The sequence below is a fragment of the Mus caroli genome, chromosome 13 (genome assembly GCF_900094665.2).
Source record: "Mus caroli chromosome 13, CAROLI_EIJ_v1.1, whole genome shotgun sequence".
Classification (NCBI taxonomy): domain Eukaryota; kingdom Metazoa; phylum Chordata; class Mammalia; order Rodentia; family Muridae; genus Mus; species Mus caroli.
Window position 1 is genome coordinate 75,828,160 of NC_034582.1, and position 27,242 is coordinate 75,855,401.

At 39.7% G+C, this 27,242-nt stretch overlaps 1 protein-coding gene across 1 annotated transcript in view; it reads right to left on the minus strand.

Annotated features, from left to right (window-relative positions):
- Adgrv1 (adhesion G protein-coupled receptor V1) overlaps window positions 1-27,242 on the minus strand; it is a 497,830-nt gene that overhangs the window by 332,986 nt on the left and 137,602 nt on the right. Inside the window, exons 51-59 of the mRNA XM_021180004.1 lie at window positions 25,861-26,083; window positions 25,322-25,526; window positions 23,494-23,640; window positions 20,333-20,588; window positions 18,794-18,996; window positions 16,863-17,039; window positions 16,375-16,557; window positions 10,581-10,760; window positions 4,073-4,237 (exon numbers count right to left, since the gene is read on the minus strand). Of these exons, the coding sequence (XP_021035663.1) occupies window positions 4,073-4,237; window positions 10,581-10,760; window positions 16,375-16,557; window positions 16,863-17,039; window positions 18,794-18,996; window positions 20,333-20,588; window positions 23,494-23,640; window positions 25,322-25,526; window positions 25,861-26,083 (1,739 nt within the window). The remainder of the gene's footprint in view (window positions 1-4,072; window positions 4,238-10,580; window positions 10,761-16,374; window positions 16,558-16,862; window positions 17,040-18,793; window positions 18,997-20,332; window positions 20,589-23,493; window positions 23,641-25,321; window positions 25,527-25,860; window positions 26,084-27,242) is intronic.

Below are 27,242 nucleotides of genomic sequence, written 5' to 3' on the forward strand. Positions count from 1 at the left end.
TTCCCTCTTGAAGGAAGAAACTATTTTAGTGGAGCCCACAGTTAAGAGACTTTTAATTGTAAAAAGACTTTGGATTTTTAAAAGAGATGGATATTTTAAAGAGATTGAAATTTTAAGAATATGTAAAGACTGTGGGACGTTTAAAGTTATTTAGATCTTGGGGATGAATAAGAATGTAAGGGTTGAGGTTTACTAGTGATGTGTTTGTGTGTCAAATTGACAAGGGGTCAATTGTACTGGCTAGTTTTGTGTCAACTTGACACAGCTGGAGTTATCACAGAGAAACGAGTTTCAGCTGAGGAAATGCCTCCATGAGATACAACTGTCAGGCATTTTCTCAATTAGTGATCAAGGGGGAAAAGGCCCCTTGTGGGTGGGACCATCTCTAGGCTGGTAGTCTTGGTTCTATAAGAGAGCAGGCTGAGCAAGCCAGGGGAAGCAAGCCAGTAAAAAACATCCCTCCATGGCCTCTGCATCAGCTCCTGCTCCCTGACCTGCTTGAGTTCCAGTCCTGACTTCTTTCAGTGATCAACAGCAATGTGGAAGTGTAAGCTGAATAAACCCTTTCCTCCCCAACTTGCTTCTTGGTCATGATGTTTGTGCAGGAATAGAAACCCTGACTAAGAAATCATCCCTAGACAGTAAGTTGGCCTGTTCTCTAAAACTTATTTGCAACCTTAAATCAACTTCTGGAGTGTTTTTTTGTTGTTTCTAAATACATGAGTATTATAGCAAACCTAGAGTTGTTCTAACATGTTTTTGTGTTAACAACTATATCCCAAACCTGAGTACAGTTTATCTGACACACAAAGCTTCTGCCACCTCACATCACAGCCAATTCCTACAATACACTGGGGGTTGCTTTAGGCAGTGAAGTCACGAGTACATAAATGAGGAAAACTGATTTTGAACAGACTATTAAAAGGACAATTGTTTACATTATGAGGTAAAACAAGTTAGTTTTCTTGTCTTTCCTCAGCAGGGATTGTATAAAATATAAAAGCTGAATGCCCCGTCATTCCCCTTGCTGTCAGATAGGAAAACATCAGGCATCTTGCCAGAGGGATACAAATACAGCTCAGTGGGTAGGTACACTGGGAAATGCACGGGAGCTCAGACTCACTGAATCATAAGATTCTACTATACTCTGTACGCTCGCACGGTCCTCGAACTTATTACATGCAAAGGTTTTTCATGTCACAGAGTCTCCAGTTCTCAATAGAACAAAGTCACTGAAAGCAGGGGAAGGAAGTCATTCCAAGTCAATAGCTGTGTAATGCTGGTTACAAACGGTAACAATGAATGCCGGGCACAAAGACGTAATGAGGACGATTTGTGCGGTGAGCTTAGAAAAATTCTCCTAGAGATTCAAATTATACTTAAGTACAACGTTTCTAAACAACTCTTCCCCTAAACCCTCAAGAAATCCTCCATAAATTAATCAAGAATTTCCAAAGATATTTGATCATGGAAAAGTTTCCCTTAAATTTTTCATTATTCACATTCTACACAAAAACTGTATGGAGCAGCAACTTGGGAATAACCTCTGTGGGTGATTTCAGAGAGACAGGAATATAAACTATTTGTTTGCTTTGGAGATTCAAAGTTATTAAACTTTAAGCACACAATGTAGGAAAGATGAATGTCACTACACTAAGGTGGCAAGCTGCTATTTTCATAGACTCTTTACAAATATCACCTATTTTATTAAGTACTTGAAAACTGTCCGCAAATTAGCGTGCTCACAAATACAATGTCTTCATCCCTCACACCTTGCCTTTGTTAAACACTGTTGTTCTCATTTGTACTTTGGAAACCAAATATCATCAGCATTAACAAATTTATGAAGATCCACATGGTATGAAATGGTAGGAAGACAATTTCAAGTAGCCTCACTACACGTAAAATCTGTCCAAGGTTACTTCCAATATTACAAAAAAAAAAAAAAACAAAAAAAAAAAAAAAAAAACAGAAAGAAAACGCCACACGATTGAAAGGAAATGAAGCTGATAAAATTAATGTAAATGCAGGTGACCTAAGCAATCTGTCATAGTGCAGAATACATGACAGAATTGAAGAGAAGAGAGCACCAAGCAAATGGCGTGAACTTCGGACAGATAAGAAATCTCAGAACTACCAAAACCACGGTGGTACCGAGAGACCCGGGGGGTGTGCAGGTGCCAGCAGTGAAGGCTGAGAAAAGGGATGCGTTCACCCACCTTTCTGAGGCAAGAGATTTGTTTAACATGGAAAGTAAATGTTTAGTTTAAACCACAGTATGGAACAACAAGTTATGGAACAGATTGCGGAGCACAAATTGCATGTGTGGAGGAGAAGGTACATAATGTTTTGGAAGGATTAAGAGAAGCTATCAATAGCGGTTCTTATAGGAGGCGTGGGGAGAAGGCCCTTGTTTATCATCCTTCTGTGCTGTTGAATTTTATACCCAGAGCACATGCTTGTTCTGGTTGTTTTGCTAGACTAAAACATAAACATGGAGAGACTTCTGAGCTAAACTAATGCTGGGCTGACTGAGGGAGATGTACCCTCCTTCAAATATATGTGTATGGAGGCACTACAGGAGCACAGGCAATAGAAAGAGACTGGAGCGCTGGGGATGAGTGCACCCCAGGAGTTAGGGACCTCCTAGGAGAACATCAGTTAAAGCTTCAGGCAAGAACTCATGTTTTCCTAGAAGCTGTCACATAATTTTAAAAAATATACACAGACTAGAGAGATGGCTCAACGGTTAAGAGCACCGGCTGCTCTTCCAGAGGTCCTGAGTTCTATCCCCAGCAACCACAGGGTGACTCACAATGGGGTCTGATGCCCTCTGATGGCACTCAGGTGTACATGCAGATAGAGTACTCATACATAAAATAAATAAATCTTAAAAAAATAAAAATATATATGTTCCTTATAAAATGCAGCTCACATTACAAGAGAACAGCTCTATATAATACACACAACTGTATATGAATGACAATCTTAAGGATGCCATTGCAGAGAGGACCCTCACCCCCATGACTGCCTATTGTGAGATTGAGGCAAAGAACTTATGCAAAAGGGCAAGAGTTCCCAAGAGCAGCATAATCCACAGGTAAACATGGCATCCGTGCAGCCGAGGAAACTGGGTTGTCTTCTCAGACTGAAAGGGAGTAGAGAAGAAAATGTCCCTGCCAGCCCGAAAATCCAATCTACATCCTCGGCATACTTCCTTTCTTCTCTCTTTTCCCCAAGGACTGTTTTCCTTCTAATAACATACCCTAACAAACATTCCTAAGAAGTTTTCAGCTAAGAGAAAAGCTTGAGAGGGAAGGAGGACTCTTGGGAGCGAGACGATGCTAGGCATTCAAGGGCCACAGGAATGGGCAGAAAGCAAAGAAGACAAATGGTAAGCAGAAACCTAGCACCAATAGACCAGCAGAAGGAAGAGGAGGGATGTGCAGAGCAAGCTCTCCTTCAGCCTGTCCCTAACGCACATCTCTGTAGTGGCTGCCTGAGGCATTATCTCAATCACACTATCCAAGCGTCAATGTCTTTAAAAATCTAAGTCTGTAAGTCTGATGTTTTCTTTGAGAGTATGAGATTATGACTCACTATTAACATGTGGACTGGATGTCTGTAGAGTTGACATTGTCTTGGAGATGCTATCCATGTTTTGAATCACTGTAGAAGTTCTACACAGTTAGGGTGGTAAAAGACCAATTTCAAAAGAAAATAGACCATCAGACTCAGTGATAACATATAAAGAATGGCTGCAGAAAGGCTGGCTTTGGGGATGACACTGGGACGAGCGGTTAGTCTGGCCGACTCAACCTTCAATCAGGAGAGGAATGTGACAGAAAGGCACTTTGGACTGTGACAGAGGCAGGGTCTGAAGTATGCAATCTGATCCCTACTTCCCTATCCCTCCTGCTTTTCCCCCTTGTCTACTCTCATTCTCTCTCAATGTACATGGATTTTAAAAAATACAAATATTGAACACGAGCATGTGAAATCATAAGCAATACCTCAAGGCTCGGTGAAAAAAAGCAAGATAAATGTTAAAGGAGTTCAGAGGCGACTATACCTCATCAAAGTATAGTGTTCCATTCAAAGGACTGAGGTCATCTTTGGCCTTCTCTTCAATAGCCCAGTGAAGTCGGACAGCTCCTTTTCCTCCTGGGGACCGGACGACTGTCAGTGTCACATATGAATCAGAGTCATCAGACAAAAGTGGTCCATCAACCATTACCTGTAAGAAATAAAATCCAATAAGGTGAACACATTAAAATATGGGAGATAGTACAAGGGAATGCCAGGGCCAAGAAGCAGGAATGGATGGGTAGGGAAGCAGGGTGGGGAGAGGGTATAGGGAACATTCGGGATAGCATTTGAAATTTGAAATGTATATAAAGAAAATATCTAATAAAAATATATATATGGGAGAAACAATCTTACTGGATTGTGATCATTGTAGTTTTGATTTGAGATTCTATTCACAACTTGTTATCATGTGACCACTAAAAGGGTCTCTCAAACCTGTTGCTTTTCTTCCCTACACATTAGGCCAGTTGGTGTTTCAAGTTTCTCTTGAATATTTCCTCTTCTGAGAATCATTTGTGTGTGTGAAAGCAGGCGCATGTGTAACACTATGTATGAATGGTCATCAGAGGACAACCTTGCGCACTGGTCCTTGGCCTTCCACCTTATCTGAGACATGGTCTCTTGTTTGGCCACTGCATACACTAGGCCAGTCAACCAACAAAGTTTCATGGATTCTCCTGTATTCACCTCCCACCTCTCAATAGGGAATGATTTGCATAAGAATGCATACCACCCTCCCACCTCATCCCCCATGGCTCATATATTTGAATGCCTAGATCCTAGTTGGTAGAACCATTTGGGGAAAGGATTAGTAAGTGTGGTCTTGCCAGAGGAGATTATGTCACTATACAAAAACATGGGCTTTGAGGTTTCAAAAGCCCATGCCCCATACCCAGTCTCTCTCTCTCTCTCTCTCTCTCTCTCTCTCTCTCTCTCTCTCTCTCTCTCTCTCCTTAGCCCCTCTCTCTGTGCCTCTCCCTTTCTCTCACTCTTTCCTGCATGTGCATTTGATATAACCTCCCAGCTCCTGCTTCAGCGCCATGCCTGCGAGCCTGCTACTGTACTACCCACCATGATGGCCATAGACTCATCCTCTGAAACTACAAACAAAGTTTCCTTTGTTATGGTGTCTCTTTACAACAACAGAAAAATAACTAAGAGAACATAAGAGAACTGGGATTACAAATGAGCCCACTATAGATTTGACTCTTATGTAAGTTCTTAGGATTTGAATTCATATCCTCCCATTGACTCCTCTCCTGAGCCACCTTTCCCCTTATCATAGGAGACTCACAACATTAATTTACTAAGAATAGCATTTCTTCTGCTTAAATGTTATAAAAAGATCTGTTATGGTGGAATTATACATATTCACTATGGACAGAAAAGTCCAATGGAACCTCTAATACTCAGATTTGAAATGTAAATTAATGTTTTCCATTTTGAAGACAAAAATATAACACAATTTGTTTTGTGGTTTTTGGTTTTGTTTTATTTTGTTTTGGTCCACTAGATTTTATGTTAGAATCAGGTTCAGAGATTTGGAGCTAACTGGTATTCATTAAGCATTTATTGTGTTACTTCTTGAATGTAGTTTATTTTATTTAAACCCCAGAAAACATCCAAGAAATCCAGGACATAATGAGAAGACCAATCCCAAGGATAATAAGTGTAGAAGACACTGAAGATTCCCAACTTAAAGGGCCAGGAAATATCTTCAACAAAATTGTAGAATAAAATTTTCCTAGCCTACAGAAAGAGATACCAATGAACATACAAGAAGCCTATAGAACTCCAAACAGACTGGACCAGAAAAGAAATTGCTCCCATTACATAATAACCAAAATGCCAAATGCACTAAACAAAGAAAGAATATTAAAAACAGTAAAGGGAAAAGGTCAAGTAACATATAAAGGCAGACTTATCTGAATTACACCAGACTTTCACCAGAGACAATGAAAGCTAGAAGATCCTAGGCAGATCTTCTAGCAGACCCTAAGAGAACACAAGTGCCAGCCCAGGCTACTATACCCAGCAAAACTCTCAATTACCATAGATGGAGAAAACAAGATACTCCATGACAAAACCAAATTTACACAATATTTTTCCACAAATCCAGCCCTACAAAGGATAATAGATGAAAAACATCAACACAAAGAGGAGAACTATACCCTAAAAGAAGCAAGAATGTAATCTTTCAACAAACCCACACAAATATAATTCCACAAAAATAACAGGAAATAACAATTACTTTTCCTAAATATCTCTTAATATGAAAACTAATATTACCAATATATCCTGATTGATTGAAATTCAAAAATATGAGGAATTAGAAATTTGTTGGCTGTTATCCAGTGGTGTCTGGAATTTGATAATTGGAGAAATAGGTCCAATATTGTACAATCCATATACACTTTCTGCTTGTTTGTATGTGACAGTGTCTTGCTGTGTGCCACACAATGGTCTTCAAATCATGCTTCTCCTATTTTAGCCTCTCCATTAGTAGGATTCTTTATTTGATGTTTTTACACTATACTATGATTTTCAGAACAGCTTACATATTTCAAAATTATTTATACAGCCAAAAGAAACGTAGACAATTAATTTGGGAAATGGCTTGTAAGAGAACAACAAAAAAAGTGAGACTGAATGCTTTGCTTGATATTTATAATTACTGTGTCCATTTTGAAGAAGAGGACTTTATAAGTTACTCCTTTTCTGAGATGAATGCTTTTTAAAATCATCACAGCCAACGAACTAGAATCTTACCCTCACCTGACATCTGTGCCATCCTCCAAGCAGAACCATTGTTCATTGAAACAGTTGATGAATGACTTCATGGTTAGACCATCTTAATATACACACCATTTTTAAATGAATGTAACCTGTTCCCTGGGGGCTGAGAATAATGAGGATCATTCAAGTCAAACAGCTTTGACCATAGCAGGAAATCTGTATCCAAAACTCGTACCTGCAATTCATTCCTTGGCACAGCAGAATTGTCAACTCTCAACTTAGCTACTATGGAGATAAAATCCTTTGGTGATGTGAGGGACACTGAAGTACAGCCTTATCACAATGAACTCAATGTCTAAAAAATTGTTCATATTTTGGGTTTGTACCACAGTAGGAGCCAAGATTTTAAGTTCTACTAAAAACAAAACTAACAAACAACAAAAAGACTTTATCTACTTATTCTCATTAAAAAAAAAACTAATAGTGATATTTTATTTTAAAATACCATACAGTTAACATATTTGGAGTTATTTAAAAATTTTACTGTGAAAAATTTATGTATTTTCAGTATTGCTATAGACAAGCATCTACATAAGACTGTTCAATTGATTGTTGTTTTATATCAAACAACTTTTATAATACTCATTTTTATTGATACAATATTTTATAAATTTTAAAGAATATAATAAAATAAAAAAAGGAAAGGTATGGCAGGTATTGAATGGGGGGTCTCTGGAAGGAGTTAGGCTACAAACGGGAAAGAAGAATGTAATTTCTTAAAATACATTTTTAAATGTTTGCAAATTCAGATAAATTGAAATAATGTATCTTTTCTCATCACAATTAAATAAAACTTGAATCAATTAAAAAATAGATAACCATTCAAAAAATACTAATTATATTTGATACTATATGCTAGGAAGAAAAATTTTAAAACAACAACATTTGTACCCATTTGCTAGATGCAATGGCTTTTGTTCACTTTCCACAGAGGAGCAAAGGGATTTGTTTGCACCCTTCAAAGGAAAACAGCTTTTGGGCTTGCTCTTCATCCCTAAGCACCTCTCCTCAGACCTTTCCCCTCAGACCTGCACATTCCTTCCCTTGTCAGAATTTCCACTTAGAAGACAAGGTGCACTTCCTATTGCAAACTCTGTCTCTCTAAAGGTAGCACAGTATTCCAAGGTCTCTTGAATCAGGTGAAGTCTTGCTGACCCATTCTTTACAAGACACAAAATTTTGTCTCTTCCTATGTTCTTCAGACGTATTCAGCTCCCTGGGTACTTTCTCTAGCTCCTTCATTGGGATCCTGTGCTCCTAGCAATGGAAGGCTGTGAGTGTCCACTTCTGTATTTGTCAGGCACTGACAGAGCCTCTTAGGAGACAGCCATGTCAGGCTTCTGTCAGCAAAATCTTGTTGGCATCTGCCATAGTGTCTGGGTTTGGTGGTTGTTTATGGGATGGATCCCCAGGTAGGGTAGACTCTGGATGGTCATTCCTTCAGTCTCTGCTCTGAACTATGTCTCTGTAACTCCTTCCATGGGTATACTGTTCCCTCTTCTAAGAAGGATCGAAGAATCCACACTTTGGTCTTCCTTCTTCTTGAGTTTCATGTGTTTTATAAATTATATCTTGGGTATTCTGAGTTTCTAGGCTAATAGTCACTTTTCAGTGAGTACATATCATGTGTGTTCTTTTGTGATTGGGTCACCTCACTCAGGATGATATCTTCTAGATACATCCATTTGTCTAAGAATTTCATAAATTCATTGTTTTTAATAGCTGAGTAGTACTCCACTGTGTAAATGTACTACATTTTCTGTATCCATTCCTCTGTTGAGGGACATTTACAGCTTCTGGCTATTATAAACAAGGCTGCTATGAACATAGTAGAGCAGGTGTCCTTATTACATGTTGGAGCATCTTCTGGGTATATGCCCAGTAGTGGTGTCGCTGGATCTTCAGGTAGTACTATGTCTAATTTTCTGAGGTACCGCAAAACTGATTTCCAGAGTGGTTATACCAGCTTGCTAACCTACCAGCAATGGAGGAGTGTTCCTTTCTCCATATCTTTGACAGCATCTGTTGTCATCTGAGCTTTTTATTTTAGCCATTCTGACTGGTGTGAAGTGGAATCTCAGGGTTGCTTTGGTTTGCATTTCCCTGATGATTAAGAATGTTGAACATTTTTTCAGGTGCTTCTCAGCCATTGGTATTCCTCAGTTGAGAATTCTTTGTGTAGCTCTGTACCCCATTTTTTAATGGGGTTATTTGATTTTCTGGAGTCCACCTTCTTGAGTTCTTTGTATATATTGGATATTAGTCCCCTACCGGATTTAGGATTGGTAAAGATATTTTTCTAATATGTTGGTTGCCATTTTGTCTTATTGACAGTGTCTTTTGTCTTACAGAAGCTTTGCAATTTTATGAGGTCCCATTTGTTGATTCTTGATCTTATAGAACAAGCCATTGCTGTTCTGTTCAGGAATTTTGCCCCTGTACCCATATCTTCGAGGCTCTTCCCCACTTTCTCCTCTATAAGTTTCAATGTCTCTGGTTTTATGTGGAGTTCCTTGATCCACTTAGACTCGAGCTTTGTACAAGGAGATAAGAGGATCAATTCGCATTCTTCTACATGATAACGACCAGTTGACCCAGCACCACTTGTTAAAGATGCTGTCTTTTTTCCACTTGATGCTTTTAGCTCTTTTGTCAAAGATCAAGTTAACCATAGGTGTGTGGGTTCATTTCTGGGTCTTCAATTCTATTCCATTAATCTACCTGTCTGTTGCTGTACCAGTACCATGCAGTTTTTAATCACAATTTCTGGGCTGTATTTAAAGTTTCAAGTATCTGAAAAATGGAGATCTCATAGACAAGTTGTAAAGCTCTAGATTTACAGCCACAGAAAAGTAAGGATGGGGTGTTAGAGCAGCGGGCTTATTGCTAAAGATTACCTGTGGCAAATGACAGATTGCATGATTAATAAGATAGTGAATTGGGACAGACTGAACCAGAAGAGTTTTTCAGTAAATATGAATTATCTAAGGATCTTTAGCTCAAATTGGAGTTGTCTTTAAGAGATAAATTTAGAGTAATTATATATCATCACACACAATAATTGTTATGATAGAGGTTTTCCTACTTTTATATTTAAGAGGATGTTCATGTAGAAACTGTCACCAAACAAAGCTACATAAACATTGCATGCTTGTAAATGGTTTAGCTTTGTATCTCCGCTCAAGAGAGAAATCTGTAATAAGTGGCTTCTCTCTTTCAGATCCTGGAAGAAAACAGCTAATGAACAGCAGAAGGACAAAGATAGGGAAATCTGTCAGCGGTAGGGACAGAGAATATAACCCAATATTTTGTTCAATATAATTCAAGGTAAAACTCCAGTACAATGGATGAGTAGCAATAATTCTCACAACTGAACCTATCCTAACATGCAATCCGAGACCTGTGGTAAAGGCTCTCTCCACAAGGGCAGAATCCTGGCAGTAAAACAGGCAGAAAATAGAAGACAGGTGGGAGGGCACCTTGGTCTACCATAAGCAGTAAAGATGAGAGATCACCTGCTGTGACCAGCTCTCCTGTATCTAATTGTGTGCAGCCGCTGCAGGAATATTTCCTAAGGCAACAGCCTACTCAAAGACCATTCCTGAAGAGAGACTCATTAAAGTGGAAGGTAATGAGAAGCTTCAAAGCTACATGAAAAATTGGGAAAAAGAAGTCCCCTGATATTTTTAACTTACAGTTTTCTTTTCGAATCCAAATATTCCAAAGGGTGAGTCATTCGGTGCTATGGCAACATTCACCGAAACATCATCACCTAGTCGGCCGCCACCAGTCACACTCACTAGGGAGATGCTGAACGTTTCCGAGAGCTCAAACTCAGAATCATCAATAATAGTTATGTGTATTGGTGCGATGACCTATGAAACACAAGGTGAGGAGAGGAGAGTAGTCAGAGGGCGAATGGGAAGAGCAGGGAAAGACACAGTGTAATAATCATGTTTCCTCATACATGTTTTCATTAATTTTCATGAGTGAGACAAAACACAGTAGAAAAGAAAAAAGCAACTTTTTGCATATTATGTCCATAATACATTTAAGATAATGTAAATATCATATTATTCAACATTAGGAACTGAAAACCTATTATTTTCAAGGTTAATTGCAAATTTAATAAGTAATTCTTTTCCTAGTGATGAAAACAGTAATGACGTTTTAAATGAAAATTTCTAAATGACATGCAGTTTCTAACAACCAGAAAAGCATAAAACCCAGTGTGCCCAATATTAATACTAGATGACAATAGAGAATGGGACCACAGAGCAAGCAGGGTGGGCCGGAGAGACAGCTCAGGGGTAGAGAGCACACAATGCTATTGGAAGGAAGCCAATGTGATTTCCAGCACCAAGTCAGGTGGGTCACAATCCCCTGTAATTGCCCGATTCTGGCTTCCTCGAGAACCTGCCCACACATCCACCAACCCACACACAGCCATACATATAATTAAAAGAAAAGCAAATCTTTGAAAAACATTATCACTGACATCTTTAATCAAACCTGCAAGGAGAAAGGAATGAGAAAAATGAGCTGTTAAAAGATATTTTTAGCCGGGCGTGGTGGCACACACTTTTAATCCCAGCACTTGGGAGGCAGAGGCAGACGTTTTTCTGAGTTCGAAGCCAGCCTGGTCTACAAAGTGAGTTCCAGGACATCCAGGGCCATACAGAGAAACCCTGTCTCAAAAAACCAAAAAAAAAAAAAAAAGATATTTTTATTGATATTTACATGACATTATGACTACTGATCTGACTCATCAGGATCTATGTGAAACATTTTAATAAGTATAAAATAAAATTGGGCCCAGTCTGTGATTTCACATGTGGTCATAAAAATACTTTGGCTTTATTGTCACGTTCGAACCTTTGTCTGTACACTATAGCTAAGCTGCAGTACTTTGATACACTGATCATGAAATAAATGGTTTTCTATCTAAAACATTTCACAGTTGGGAAAAGCAAGAAATTGAGATGCCACACTCAGGTAAGCAGAATAAAATAAATAAAATAAAATGATACCACAGCTTGATGTCATAGCCACACTTCAAATCTGTCCTATACATTACATGTCCTGAATGTCCTGAACATTCCCCGTCACATCATGAAATTTAAAAGATAATGCTCCAGAGAGTGCTGGTCAACGGTGACACTTCACATTCAGACCTGGAAGAAAATGCCAGAGTCCAGCTGCTTCAGGAAGAAGCCAATTTATACTACAAAAACTCCCCCTTTACCTGTGTTACTCTCACCTCATGCTTGCTAAGCAACATTTCAAAAGTTCTGATTTAATAAACAATCGTTAGCTGTAATAGGTTTCCGTGTACAGAACGTCTAGGTCTGTGTGTATCCTTGAGCATTACTGCACTCCTAGAAACAACTGATGAGTTCTGCATGCTATGTGACTCTGTTCAGGCAAAATCAAGTTAAACGTAAGTAGATGGTGCTATCTGAATGAGTTAAAACATGCATGTGGTCCACACACCCTTCTATTTACTAAATAAGAATGTGTGCTGGGGATATTGTTCAGTTGGTAAAATACTTGCTACACAAGTGTGAGAACCTGTGTTTGGATCTCCAGAACTCATGGAAACTGATATGCAGTAGCAAACACCTGTCAGCCGAGCAGAGAACTGAGACAGCACCGAATCTTACAAGCCAACTAACTTGCCATGTGCAGCCAGTGAGGGATCTTCTCTCAAATACAGTGAAAGGTATGGGATGAACACTTGAAGTTGTCCTCTGACTGCACACACACACACACACACACTATACACACACACACACATACACACACTACACATACACACACACACTACACACACACTATACACACACACTACACACACACATACACACACTACACACACACACATATACACACACACTACACACATGTACACACACACACACCACACACACACTACACACACACACTACACACATGTACACACACGTGCACATGCATATGTGCACCCACGCAGACAGAGAGAGATTTCTAACTTTGTAATAAATTTATATGTAAACTTATAAAACTACTATTTGTACATATTACAAGGACCAAGCTTATAAACCAGTAACACTGAGGAAATATCTTTATTGGTTGTTTAGCCTGATGCTAGAATATTGTTTTTTCCAATTTTCCCAAAACTTAACTATTTTGCTCCTATTCTATCATTTTTCTCTTTTAACAGAAAGTTTTGTATAGTAATTAAGTATCCACATACAACAAGTTCTCCACTTAAAAAATATCTATATCCGAGTGTGATCAGAAGACATGAACAAAGCATAAATATTTTTAACAGTATTCATACAAATTAAAATTCTTTTGAGGTTTCATCTTTCTACAATCAGAATGCCTATAATAGAAAGCAAATAGTGAATGAAAGCGGGGATGTAGGAAAGAGGAACCCATATGGACGTAAGCTGCTTTAGAAGCTATAGAAGTCGGTGCAGTGATGCTTTGAAAGCTAGAAACAACCCAACCATATGACCCTGCTATATTACCCCTGAGAACACATCTGAGAGTCTGTCCTCATTGTGCTACGGAGATACTCAGACATTCACACTCATTGTTGCACTATTCCCAACAGCCAGGAAATAGAACCTGCCTATTGTCTACCAACTGATGACTAAAGGAAATGTGCAAGATAAACACAGTATAATCCTATGCATTGACAAAAACTGGAACTATAAAAACTATAAAACATGTGGGAAAAGGGAACTAAAATTACAAAATATGGTCTAAGATTGACAGCCCCCCCCCAAAAAAAAACAAAGAAAAGAAAAGAAAAGAAAAGAAAAGGAAAGAAAAGGAAAGAAAAGAAGGGAGGGGAGGGGAGGGGAGGGGAGGGGAGGGGAGGAGAGAAGAGAAAAGAAAAGAAAAGAAAAAGAAAGAACCCTGTATATTCTGTCTCGTACGTGAGATCCTAGTTTCAAGTTCTCGGAGCAGTGTGTGCTGTCTAGAACATAAGGCAGGGGGGAAGAAAGGGACAACTGAGCAGGGAGGGAAGAGACATGAAGGAAAGGAGAACAGGCACATGTAATTGTCTGGATGGGGACACTGGAAGGGGGAAGGTTTAGAGTGGAGACATGTGGGGTGTGACGGAGAAAGTATACAGGAATGGACTAACCAAACCAGCAACATGTGGGAAAGCACTGGAAATCTGCTTTTCTGCACACTTATTAAATGATGTAACATTTTAAAACAAATTTGAATGGAGATAACCAGTATGAATAAAAAAAATGTACCTGTACCTCCTTGAAGTCACCATAGGTTATTAAAAATTCCGGTACCAGCTGTGGGCTACTTCCCTACTGGTTGTTGGCTAAGGAGGTCTCCCAAACAATGCAATCTATTGCCTCTGCTTTTGCTGGCCTACCAGAACTTGATGGTACAAACTTGTTGAAGACACCAGCCACACCCTGAAGACATCAAACACAGAAAACAAGCTGCCTCTAAACAGGGAATCCTTCCCTCTGGCTAGCTGTCATAGTAGCGGAAGATGCAGCACAGACTGCTTGTGAAGAAGAGCTATTCACAGTCCAGTGCAGAGGGAAACCCTGCTAGCTGCAATACTGCCCCACAGTAGTGATCGGACTGGGGAAATAATGTGATGCTTATGACAGGACCAGACAACAACCCTCTGAGTGGATCTGAGGCACATTCCCCAGGAGGGTACCCATGCCTGGTGTTGTGAACTATTCAAGAGCCTATAGCCGTGGCCCATTCGTAGGAGAACCTACTAGTAGTTAAAAGGCATGTTAAACTGCCTCCCACACACCGATGTATGTACCCCGGGTTTAGTTCTGCTCTCACTCCTCATCACGAAGCTTCTTGAAACTACAGGCAGCAGCCAGCCGGAGACTCATAAGAGGTCAAACTAGCAAGAATAAATGCTAGTAGGTATGGTCCAATAGAGAGCATATATATCATATCCATAAAGGCTCAGAGAACATCATGGAAGAGTGGGTAGAAAAATCTTACAAGCCAGGGGATAAAGAGACATGCCACATAGTTATTGACTCTCAAACTCACTGAAGATGGGATTTTGTGTGTAAGACATACATAAGATTAGTCCTGTGAACATTTCATCAGGGATAGGGGAGGGCCCATAGAGTCCCAACCCTTCTCGAGGCACTATAGTCAATTAATGGATGCTTAGGAAGAGGCTGTCACATCTTCAGTGGTGTAGCCAATGAGCTGTAGCTCATGCTCTCAGAAATATGCTCCCACCCATGGTTATTCAAGCAACCAAAGCAAATGTGGTCACAGGCAGGGAAAGGCGTGTAGTAGAACTGGGAATGTATGGGGGAAAGTTTCATTAGGGCAGAGTCGAGAGAGGAATGAGAATTATGTATCTAATTCACTATGTAAATGAGCAATTGTTCTGTACAATAATTAAAAATAAAATCAGGAAATACAAATTTGTAAGTATAAGAAGTAAATAAACTAAGACAAGGAACAAAATAGTGAATCAGGCTTTTTAAAAGATATTTTTTGTTAAGAACCTGTAAGGCACACAACTTCTATTTCAAATGGAAGAAGAGTTTACAAAAAAAGCAGGATGCCTGAATCTTGGAATTCTCTTTCTGGGGTTAGAAAAATTGCTCAGCAGTTAAGAACACCGAGTGCTTTTCCAGAGATCCTGGGTTTAATTTTCAGCAAGCACATGGTGGCTCACAACCATCTGTAATGGTATCCGATGCCGTCTTCTGGTGTGTCTGAAGACAGTGACAGTGTACTCACATACATAAAATAAATAAATGTTTTAGAGAATTCTTTCTGTAGGATGCAGAAAGATGGTTAAAAGCCAGAGGCAATGGATGATTCCATGGAAAGTATCTTCCAGACCCAGCACACTGATGCATGTCCTGTGCATCTCAGAGACTGGGGCAGCATGCACAGGGCCTGCATAGGTTCAAGCTAGGGGGTCCCAGAGCAGAGAGGAGGAAGTGGACCTAGGCCCCTTCCAGCAGCTGGTAAAGGAAAAGTTAGTTTTCTCCAATGAAGTTTCACAGGGTATATTTGCCGCGCTTCAGGGCAGGCCCAGGCCCATGAGTAGTTTGCCAAAACAAAACAAACACAGTAATATTTTTGAAGACATTTTGTCTCCTTCACTTTGCTTGAGCATTTTTTTATCTTGTTTGTATATTTGGGGTTCTATTTTCGTGGTTCTGTACGTGTTTCTTCTATTTTGTATTTTTAAGGAGAAAGGGTATGGAGCTGAGTGGGGTGCAGAGGATTTGGATGGGGAGAAGGAAAACGTCTGATTAGAGTGCATTGCATACATATTTTTCATTAAAAATCATAAAGATGAGTTCTGGTCCTGTGATTATTAATGGGCTATATAGTAATTAGTAATATTTAACTTTATTTCATGAAGAAACAGACTAGGATGCACTTAGTAGTCACTATCATATGTTTACTTGGTAGACGCTCTCACATGCTCGGAGTCAAGCCTGGTCCTAAGGAACGTACTTGTCCATCAGCAAACTGGAGCATCCCATGAGATGGCTGAAAGTCTTCCAGGCCAGCACTGTCTGGTGTTGCTTTCCAATAAACATTCACTGTCTCAAAGGTTCCAGCCATCCGGACAACAGGAACTTGAAGAACGTTCAAGGGCGGGGGCCCCTCATGAGCAATAATGACTCCACCAACATCCTTTAACAAAGAATAGAGGTTGAAAGGCAGCTAAAAGTTCAAAATTACTAGACAGCAACTTGCTGAATTTATTATTCACACTTACATGAGTAACAAGGTACTTAGAACTCAGAGAGAAAGGCAATGAAAGAGAATGTCTAATTCTGTGGTCTGGCTAAAAGAACTAAAACTCATTGACAATACAAATGGAGTACCTATCTTAATATACACATCTACAAATAAGTAGTAACATGCCAAGGCACTGGACAAACCAGCAAGGGTCAGCTTTACTCAGTTTACTATAGATGAGAACAATGTCATCTTACTCTGACAACATGAAAGTTAAAAATCCCTCTGGGATCATCGTTTTCTTCAATCATTATCTCCGCTGACTCCATCCTTGGTCTCTGCACACGGGGCTGCTCTGCAGGAAAGTTGGGGTTCACCAGGTTCACTGCAGCGATGGTGACAATGAGTCCTTCATCCAGCTCAGGAACCTCATCCTGGAAGGGTGGGAGAGATGCTTCATTTGGTTGTTTGGGTCCTGTGGCGATGCCCAGGTTGGTCTCAAACATGTTGGCCCAGGTGCCCCTCCCACATCCTCTTGAGCAGCTGGAGTTACAGATGTCTTCCTCCATGCCCAAATGATATATATGTTATTTGTATTGTAAACCTGACATATTCATGTGATCTCTTGCTATATTTGAATGTGTCCAATATCTTCTCAGAGAATCCTCAGGCTCTATGATGTATTCAAGACTACTGATGATCTTTCTAAGGTACCTACAACTGCATTATCAAACGTTTAAAATCCTTTCCCTCAATTTTGATCTCACCCTTTGAATACATCATATATATACAGTATCCTGAAAAAAAAAAACCTAGGAAAATTTGATAAAATTTACATGTATTGTAAGAGTGCAAGTCCTAGATAGAAATTTAGGTATAAGCAAATATTATAGTTAATTTTGAAAAAAAAATCACTTTGTGTGAAAATAATAAGAAGAAAATCAAGATGTAGAAGTAACACACATAAAAAAAAAAACAAACCAAGGAAAGCTCCATTCTACCCCTCCCCCCTTATGTGTCCATTCTACCCTCCCCACTCTGTGTCCATTCTACCCCTCCCCCCTCTGTGTCCATTCTACACCTCCCCCTTGTGTGTCCATTCTACCCCTCCCCTTTGTGTGTCCATTCTACCCCTCCCCCTTATGTGCACATTCTACCCTTCCCCCTTGTGTGTCCATTTTACCCCTCCCCTTATGTGTCCATTCTACCCCCCCTCTGTGTCCATTCTACCCCTCCCCCCTTAGGTATCCATTCTACCCCTCCCCCCTTAAGTGTCCATTCTACCCCTCCCCCTCTGTGTGTCCATTCTATCCCTCCCCCCTTAGGTATCCATTCTACCCCTCCCCCTCTGTGTCTATTCTACCCCTCCCCCCTTGTGTGTCCATTCTACCCCTCCCCCCTTTATGTGCTTTCCCTACAGGACAGGTAACTGTTATCAGCAAAACTCTAACAGGAACACAAATATTACTGTATCTATGTAACAGCATGTGACATGTCTATATTGTCTAACATGTATTATTTTTAACCTTACATGCTAATGTACTATTAAAGCATTCTGTGGCATTGCATATCAAATACAGGGCCGAGTGCATGCTAGGCAAGCAGTTAGCTCTGAACTGAATCCCTAGCCCTGGTCATTATATGTTCCTGTAATGTTATGACACACTAAGCAGTAGCCTCTTTGATGGCTTATGCTCATCTAAGGTGCATCTGCCCGTTTTCTCCCTTTGAGTTTCACTTCTCTGCCTCCATTTTCTCTCTAGACAGAAAGAAGACCTAGTATGACCTAGTACACAAACTTAGTCTATCTAAATATTCCTCTATATTGAAATTACTGTCATGAAGTAAAAAAAAAAAATTTGCTAACCAAACAATAAAAATAACTAGATTCACCTGGAGATTTAATTCATTCAGTTATTTAAAGCAACTAACAAGTCTTTATAGTATGGCCAATCAGACATAAAATCAATCAAAATTCAGCATTTCAAATGCATTCAAATCATTTCTACTCTAAAACAAAAATAATAGATACACTTGCCATTTTCCATCCAATAAAATATTTGAGTGGTAAAATTTCACATTTGTATTTAAAAGCATATTTTAATCATTATTAACTACTGGAGAATTACAGGTTTATGGTTAAAATCATGTTAGCTTATCTTACATATGGATTAGAATCTATACTTACTGGCAAAATGGCAACTTCAGCATGAGTTTCTTTTATGTTTTCTTTCATTATTATTACTGAGTCTTGCAATACAAAATCTTCATTCTCAGTAGCTTGATTATTGATGTGTAATAAGAAATTGGGTTTTGCTATCAAGTGAATGGAAATGTCCCCAAATAGTCCTTTGTCTCGAACAATATGTAACTGAACGACAGTGATGTTCTCTAGGAGATAAACGCGCCTCGAGTTACTAAGCTGTTCCGTGTTCTGCTAATGTCACAAGCACTCATGGTAGAATTCACTCTCTAGACAGTTAAGGAAGTAGGGAGTACACTAAGGCAGCATCCTAGGGAGGAGTTTTCTGTTTTTCTCTACATTGTTTCCAAAGTTGGGCTCAGAATCGCCATCCACTCTTAGATTGCATCTGTCCCCAGACATAGCCTCTCATGCATTCCATGTCACACAAGAAGTAAATCTGATTGACATCTTAGAAAAGTGAACTTATGGGGGTAACACATAGGTGACAATTGCATAATATTCACAAATGTCTTGAAAATGGGTACTTGAATAAACTGTCATAATTTAATACTAACCATTGAAATCATGATTTCAATGTCTACCATGAGGTGTCAATCACAAGGTTCAAAATGTCTCCGAGAACCTAGTATTTTTTTGTTCCTTAGAGTAAGATAATTTGTCATATAAAGTACTTAAAATGTTTATTAATATCCTCACCTCTCTAAGAGTTTCTGATGATTGTGATTATTTCCAAAAAAAAAAAATACCATTCCTACAAATTTCTATGTTTTAAAAATGCCTTTTGAATGAAAATGAATATATTATTTTATTAATGTCTATTGTCTTGGGTATTGCTCACACAGATAGTCAAGGGCCCAGGAACATCACTACATGCCACTTTCTTATCAGCTCTGTGTAAAAGAATTCTGAAATCTGTTTATCTGTTTCTCTGTCTGAAAAGTTTCAAGCAATCCTGTAAGTTTGTTATAAATACAAGTTTTATATAACATTTTATTTCAATAGGTTGATTGATCATAATCTATTAGAATATTAATTCAACAAAGGGAATCAGAAATAATTTAGGGAAACAGTTCAGCATGGGTCACTGTATATATCACCGGGTGAAATCACTCCAATTACTGTGTGGCATAACATAATTGATACTTCCAGCACCAAGTCTGTCTTTCAGGGTAGTGACTGTGCCCTGTACCTGCTGAGAGTACACCGGAAATCTTCACATGCAATGCAAACAAGTGAAGAAATGATAAAAAAAGAAAATAAAGGCCAGCTCTGCTACTAGTGGGCCATCAATTAACACTTTCTGTTATAAAAGCATGCTCGGAGAAATTAAAAGTACTGTAGTAGACATTATTGCAAGGTCAGTCCATAATTATAAATTTTAAATGAAATTAAAATGAATATGGCCTATCAAGCTGAAAAAGTCATACGAATAATGAAATGCACATTCCTTTTAAATGGCATAATTAAAATGGCCAAGGAACCGTTTTTATTAGAACCTGACAAATCTTTACCAGGACTAACCTGTGGGCTCTGGCACTCTATTGAAGAGAGACTCGGTGTGCCAGCGAACCACACCGTAGGGCGAGTCACTGGGCAGGATGGTCAGCACAGACCTGCTTCTGCTCTGGTCAATTGTAGCACCTTTCAATGGGTCCTCAACCCCCTCTGTGACAATCTGGGTAAGTGTTACAACCACAGCCTCAGATAACTCCGGCAGATCATCCGCAAGAACAGTCAGAGTGATCATAGACATTGCCTGGTCCTCTGTGAATGAAATCTAAACAGGAGAGTTTTACATAGAGTAGGATTAACATCACATCATAAAAATGTCCATTTCTTATTTTTGTTTAATATGAGCATAATTTATAAACCAAAGATGATTCTAGCGCATAATATGAATTCATCAACAAACCAAATAAATGTCTTTTATATTAAAATTAGAAGATTGAAAAAAATTAAAGCTCTTCAAAAACTTGAGTTAATATCTATATTGAACTTGTCATCTCTCGGTGCCTACTCTTCATTAGACTGTAAAGAACCTAGTCTCTCAGGAATCGTAGTCGTTGATACTACACATAAACAGCTAGAGAACAAAAGAAGGTGGTTCACCACTTTAAATGTTTGAATCTACAAAACGTTTGCAATAATTGATGCTGCAGATGGATGTTTCACCTCATAGATGTCATTTCTATACCACACATCCCATATTCATTCACAAATCAATCATTCAAACCATCATTGCAGGCCTAGGCCTCCACCTCTCCTATAAGCCAGTCCTGTTTTATATAAATGAAATGTAATTGGGATGTGGCCAAACAGACTGGAGTAAACACACTCACTACCTGTAATGTCTGCTTTATGTTACTGGACAATTGTACTACAAAAACAAAGTAGTTTTTACAAAGAAAAAAAAACACACAGTACATAAAATCAGAAGCATCTACAATGTGACCCCTTACAAAGTGTATCTACTACACTACATAAAAATAATTCTTTCTACCTTGCTGCCTGGACAAGGTACAGAGCCTGTTCTCTTCAGTGCTGCTGCTAGTGGGGGGCTGGGTCAGCTCTTCTGCTCCCTGCTGCTGGTAGCCAGGGTGGAGGGGAGAGAAAGGGCATCTCTCTCCCTCACCTATACCACTGCACAGCAGATGAGCATGGCATACTCGCAGGTGAGCTGGCCTCATAGGCATCAGTGTGGGAAAGCTGGCCCTGTAACTTGTCTACCATGTATTGGTGTGAGCTAGGCAGACAGGAGAGCTGTTGCAGAGGTCATGAGAGCAGGAAAGCTTGTCCTGTCCATCATTGGCTGCAGCACTCAGGAATGGGCCCTGTACCTCCTCTAGGCAGCACAATAGAGCCAGCTCTGCTGGCATGGGCAGTGGTGAGCTGGCCAGAAGGATGTGAGAGCAGGAGAGCTGGTTTTGCCCCTTGTAGAAAACAGCATTGGGTGATCTAGCCTGGGCAGTGCTGGAGAGCACTTCCTGGTGGTGTGGGTATGGGACAGCTGGTGGGATGACCAACTAAGCTACTTCCAGGCCCAGACCTAGAGCTTTGGGTTGGCCCACCCCAACATCTATCCCATCTATGAACTGCTGGAGCATGTAAAAGGCCAGTCCTACAGCTCCAGAGCTGCAGGATCTCCATGGCACAGGGCAAGAATAGGTTATCTAAGAGGACTCCCAGTGAGGATCCAGTATGGATAATATAGGAAAAGCCAGAAGCCTCAAACCAGATCAATGACTCATAACAATGAACACTTGTAAGTAAAGAAGTGTAGACTAAATGGTATTTTGTTGTACACAGTGTCAGACATGGCAGTTTCCACAATAAGCCTTGTTTTTCTTTAGGAGGAGGTTGCAAGGGTGGAGAGCAGATACAAAGGGACAGGGAGATGAGTGGGATTGGGGTGCATGATGGGAAATTCACAAAGAACCAATAAAAAGGTTAAAAAATAATTCTTTCAAAAATAATGACAAAGAAAGAGGCAGTTGGAAGTTTTAAATCTTAAACACATATATATATAATAACTTAGAGAGATATATTTCAGTGCATACAAAAACAGAGATATTAGTGGTAATTTGCATAGAATATGTGTTAAATACAAGAGACTGCTAAAACATCCTTAATACACTGAAGCACCCATCAATTTGAAATTACAAGAACCTAAAAATACTGAACTGCTACACATATTTTTCCCAAGATATAACTTCATAAAAGCTCCTCTCAGTGATTCTTCAGAGAAATATTTGAGCAATACTGATATATAGAACCACAGAAAAAAAAGGAGGTCACACTTCTTGGAAATAGTTAGCAAAAGGCTCCTTGAATCCTCTTTGTGAGTCAACTGTCCCCTTGATGTTCTGATTCCATTTTGGGAAACAGAGCATCAATTTTATGCTAACTTGCATAGTGGATAATGTGATCCTTAGCCTAGACCCTTTCCTGTGGCTGATGAGGCCATCCCTCAACTATTGAGAGCATCTGACTCTGTGCTTACCTTTGGAGATAGACCTTAGCAAATAGTGTCCATCACAGTCAACCCCCACCTAGACACACCATAGCCACGAACACCTGCTGAAAGGGGGAATCCCAGTGGGAATCCCAATTGATCAGGCCTGAACCTGGGATGACAGCCAAGGAGCAGCTTAGACATAGAATTCTCCCAAGAATTAACCTCACTGGATCTGCAATTGCTTGTGGATGAAGCTCTCCCTATACACCTCTCTGCCTTCCTCATTTCCACCTGATTGATTCATGCAAGCCTACTGTCCAAAGCTCTCCCCCTCTGTCTATTGAGAGCAAACAGAAAGTTCTTCAGTCTACAGCTCTCACTGACCTTTCCACAAGAATGCCTATTTCCCCAGACTTGTTCTCTGAGAACTGTTTCAGCTTTTCTTATGTCTTGACAAATTTCCATTCCCAGTCTGGCTCATTTGTTCTTTCTGATAATGAAATGTAATTTGGTTAACTCAGGTAGTGAACCTCAAAAGGCTTCATTATTTTATGTCTAGATATATATATTAAAAAAAAAAAAACTAGCGTTAAATTGTATCTTACTCTACGGTGATTAGCAAGATTCCAGTGTTAACATCATCAAACTCAAATGTTTCTTCCAACAGGCAAGATTTAGTCCCATGCATCAGTGATTATGTGTCTTCTATAATTCTGTAATTACATACCACTCCTGAGGTGGGAAACACATCACTGACACTTCCGGCTGCTTCCCATGCTACAGTTATGCGGCCGTGTGTTCCTCTCAAGCGTTCAACATTCAGAGTTACCAGGCTATCTCGTTCCAATTCCTCCAATTGCTTATGCAATGAGTTCTGAAAGATATGTAGAAAGACTCAGGGGGTTGACTTGAAATACCTAAGCAATTTTTGCTTTGCATTGCCACATATTTATAAACTTAATTCTGAGCAGAGTGAAATGGCATGAGAAACAACTGTTACCAACAGTGATACATTGAAAGGTGTGGTGCTGAGGCTACCAAGGCCAGGAAGACAGCAAGTTTGAGTCTGGCCAAGACTATAGAGTACAACATCTCAACAAGTGAGTATATAAATAGCCCGATGTCACTAAAAACAGTCGTATTGCATTGTATTTTGTTTGTTTGTTAGTCTTCCTGATATATTTGGCTCAATGGACATACGTTACTTTTATACCCAGCATGCATTCCTCTTTAAAGCAGTACACATAACATTTATTGAAAGGTTTGTAGAATAGCAAGAACATAGTCCAGAATGGCATGGAAATCCTTTGCATCTGCGTAAGGTCTGCTAATTCTTCCAAGTCTCCCTTTCCTAGTAGTAAATTAAGAATTAGCTCTAGAAATTTCCAATCCCATACCCACTGCAAGAGCATCCTGAGAACTGAGACTGTCTGATCACTTGCTAATGTCTCTTGGGCTTAAGTTCCTATCCTGTGAAATATTTGACTAGCTAATCTATTTCTGTTGATGTTTCATTCCTTAGCTCACAGTCTGTGCAACTGTTCCTCCTGCCAGAAAGAAGAAATCCCTCTGTGCTATGTAACAATCCCTCTCTCTCCATCTCTCCTCCCTAGACATGTTCGTCATTCCAGTTCTAGTGGCCATCACTCCGTGAAGGTTTCATTCTTAAGCAAATGCAGGCAGCATCTTGTGCTAGCTATTTAAAGATGTTTTCCTTCAAAAGACTCCTTCCACACATGTCTAACCTTTAGACATTGTGACATAAACTTATCTACAGAATTCATTTTTTTTTTTTTTTGGTTTTTTGAGACAGGGTTTCTCTGTATAGCCCTGGCTGTCCTGGAACTCACTTTGTAGACCAGGCTGGCCTCGAACTCAGAAATCCGCCTGCCTCTGCCTCCCGAGTGCTGGGATTAAAGGCGTGCGCCACCACGCCATTCTTAATATTCATACAATTGTTGGAATAATACGACATGAAAGTCTACCTTTCTTCTCATGGGGAAAGAAACACGAAACCCAGGTATAAATAAGGGAGCCTGAGAAGATTTTCAGAGTTCTTTCCTTGAGACAAAGTGGCAAAGGCATCTCTGTGTAGCATAAGCCACACCATGCTCTGGTGTAATACCTATCTGCATGTGATATGTGTGATATAATTCACTGTATAACGTGTATGAAATAATACCCAGTGCAAAGTATATCTAGCTTCTCTCTTGTTACAACTCTCTGGTTTTTAAAAAAATAAAATAAAATAAAAAAACTTTTTAAAGATAGTACCTGAAGCAAAACACTGAGATGTCCAAATAGTAAATGTATTATGATCGATAAAAGTAAATAAACAGAACAAAGGAGGATGCGGTATCCCAGAGAACCCACTGGAATTCTCAGTAGAATTCTACTGTAGGTAAGAATTCTCTGTAGTAAGAAGTGAGGTGGAGGCAAGGGAAGGGATAAAGACTGAAGACCGGGCAAGTATCTCTCTCTCCGTGAAGGCATTTCAGAACTAATTTATAACAACAACAACCTCGACACAAGTGTGGACTCTTGGGTCCTTTTACCTGGGCAAATGCTACAACTCCATAGGCACCATCATTGGCGAGAACAGTGACTCTCACAGAACTGCTAATGCCAATCTCTGCTCCGCCTCTTGGATTTTTAAGCTGAACTCTGAATGATTCTTCTTTTTCGGGAACTGTGTCATCAAGGACATTTACTGCTATAATTGCTTCCTTGTCGCCAGGTTCAAATATCAATTCACCTAAACTAGCATGAGAAGCAGATTTAAAATGAGCCAGTGATGACCACTGAATGGTACACATGGGAGATTAGTCCCAGATTCCTAGCACACTGAATAACATTGAAGTCTCACAAGGACCAAAACATTCCATCAGTAAAACACGCATACAAAATATCCATATAATACTGGTCAACTTGATAGACTAGATACTAAAAATATGGACAACGAACAGATGTCTGGCTTACTAATGGCTGCTCTGTTTTACATAAAGCAGTAACTCAATCAATGAGGTAGAGAAATTTGGTGCCATACACAGAGGTGGGTAAGTTAAAAACACTAAGCATCAGCTACTGAACCTACCTAGGAATAAAGTCAGACTGGCTGGAGACGTAGGTCAGCTCATACAAATGGGAGTCAGTAGCTCCCACTAAAGCAATTAAAGTCTTGCTTGAATTAAGCGACTTCACTGTCACAAAAGCTGCATCGTGCGCAGCAGGTGCTTCCAGGACGAAAGAGAAGGCATTCAGCTCTGAGTTCCAGCAGTAAAGAGCAGAACCGTCTTGAGCAGTTAGAAGTATGTGGACTGGAAGGAGAGAAAAGGATCAGAAATGAAGTATCCTGTGCCCACCTGTTCTCTTCACAGCTCCAAAGCCAAACCCGTCAAAGCTCCACATGATTCCTAGACTAAAGCAAACAGGATTCTGTTTTTGAAACAACAGGATATAAGTAACTTTTTGTTTGTTTTTTTCGAGACAGGGTTTCTCTGTATAGCCCTGGCTGTTGTGGAACTCACTTTGTAGACCAGGCTGGCCTGGAACTCAGAAATCCGCCTGCCTCTGTCTCCTGAGTGCTGGGATAAAAGGCGTGCACCACCACGCCCCGCACAAGTAATTTTTAAGTGCTGTGCATTGACAGATTCAGGTTGACATGGAACACATAATCTGTTTGTGAAAAGAAAAGCCATAACCTGATCAAATGGAAATAGATTTTGTAATTTTGTGTGTCCACGCTAAACTACATAAAAGTAACTTTTCAAAGCCAAAAGTTTTCAGCATTTCACCACCAAATGCTTCACTTTCATTTTTGATTCTCTAGTCTTTTTATAATTTATAATCACCAGTTGTAACTAAACAAAAGTTCTAAATCATCCTGTTCCATAATTACAGCATTATGCAGGTCAATGAGCTACCACGCAGTAGGGGTTGGGTATCTTTATAGCATATATGGTTGCCAGGTTTGGCAGCAACAACCTTTGGTCACTGAGCCTTCTCACTCATACAAGCTTCTCATCTTAATATATAATTACTAGTCTCTACAGCTGTCCTTAAATGTATTTAAGATTTTCTGTAGACTGAATATTTATTGTTCTCAGCACGAAATAGAAACAAAATGTTCATTTTCACTGAGCAAATTATTCAAAATATTTAAGTAATCCAAAAAATATGAACACACTTATGACACTTTGAACATGCTTTCCAGAGCACTTGTGACATAGCCAGGACCTGTGACATTGTTAACTCAGGACAGTGGTATACATCTGCAGCCACACAGACTAGGAGAGAGGTGGCTTAAATACTACATGGGACACTAAAGGCTCTTCAGTCACAAATGGAGCAGGGCTAGGGAACCACAGAGAAACACACACACATTCTAGTGTTGAGTGACACTCAAGAACAGATGGCTGTTAAGACTGGGGAGGCGCGGATCAGCGCCGGGGTAGCAGGAGAGCAGGGTTGCCTGAC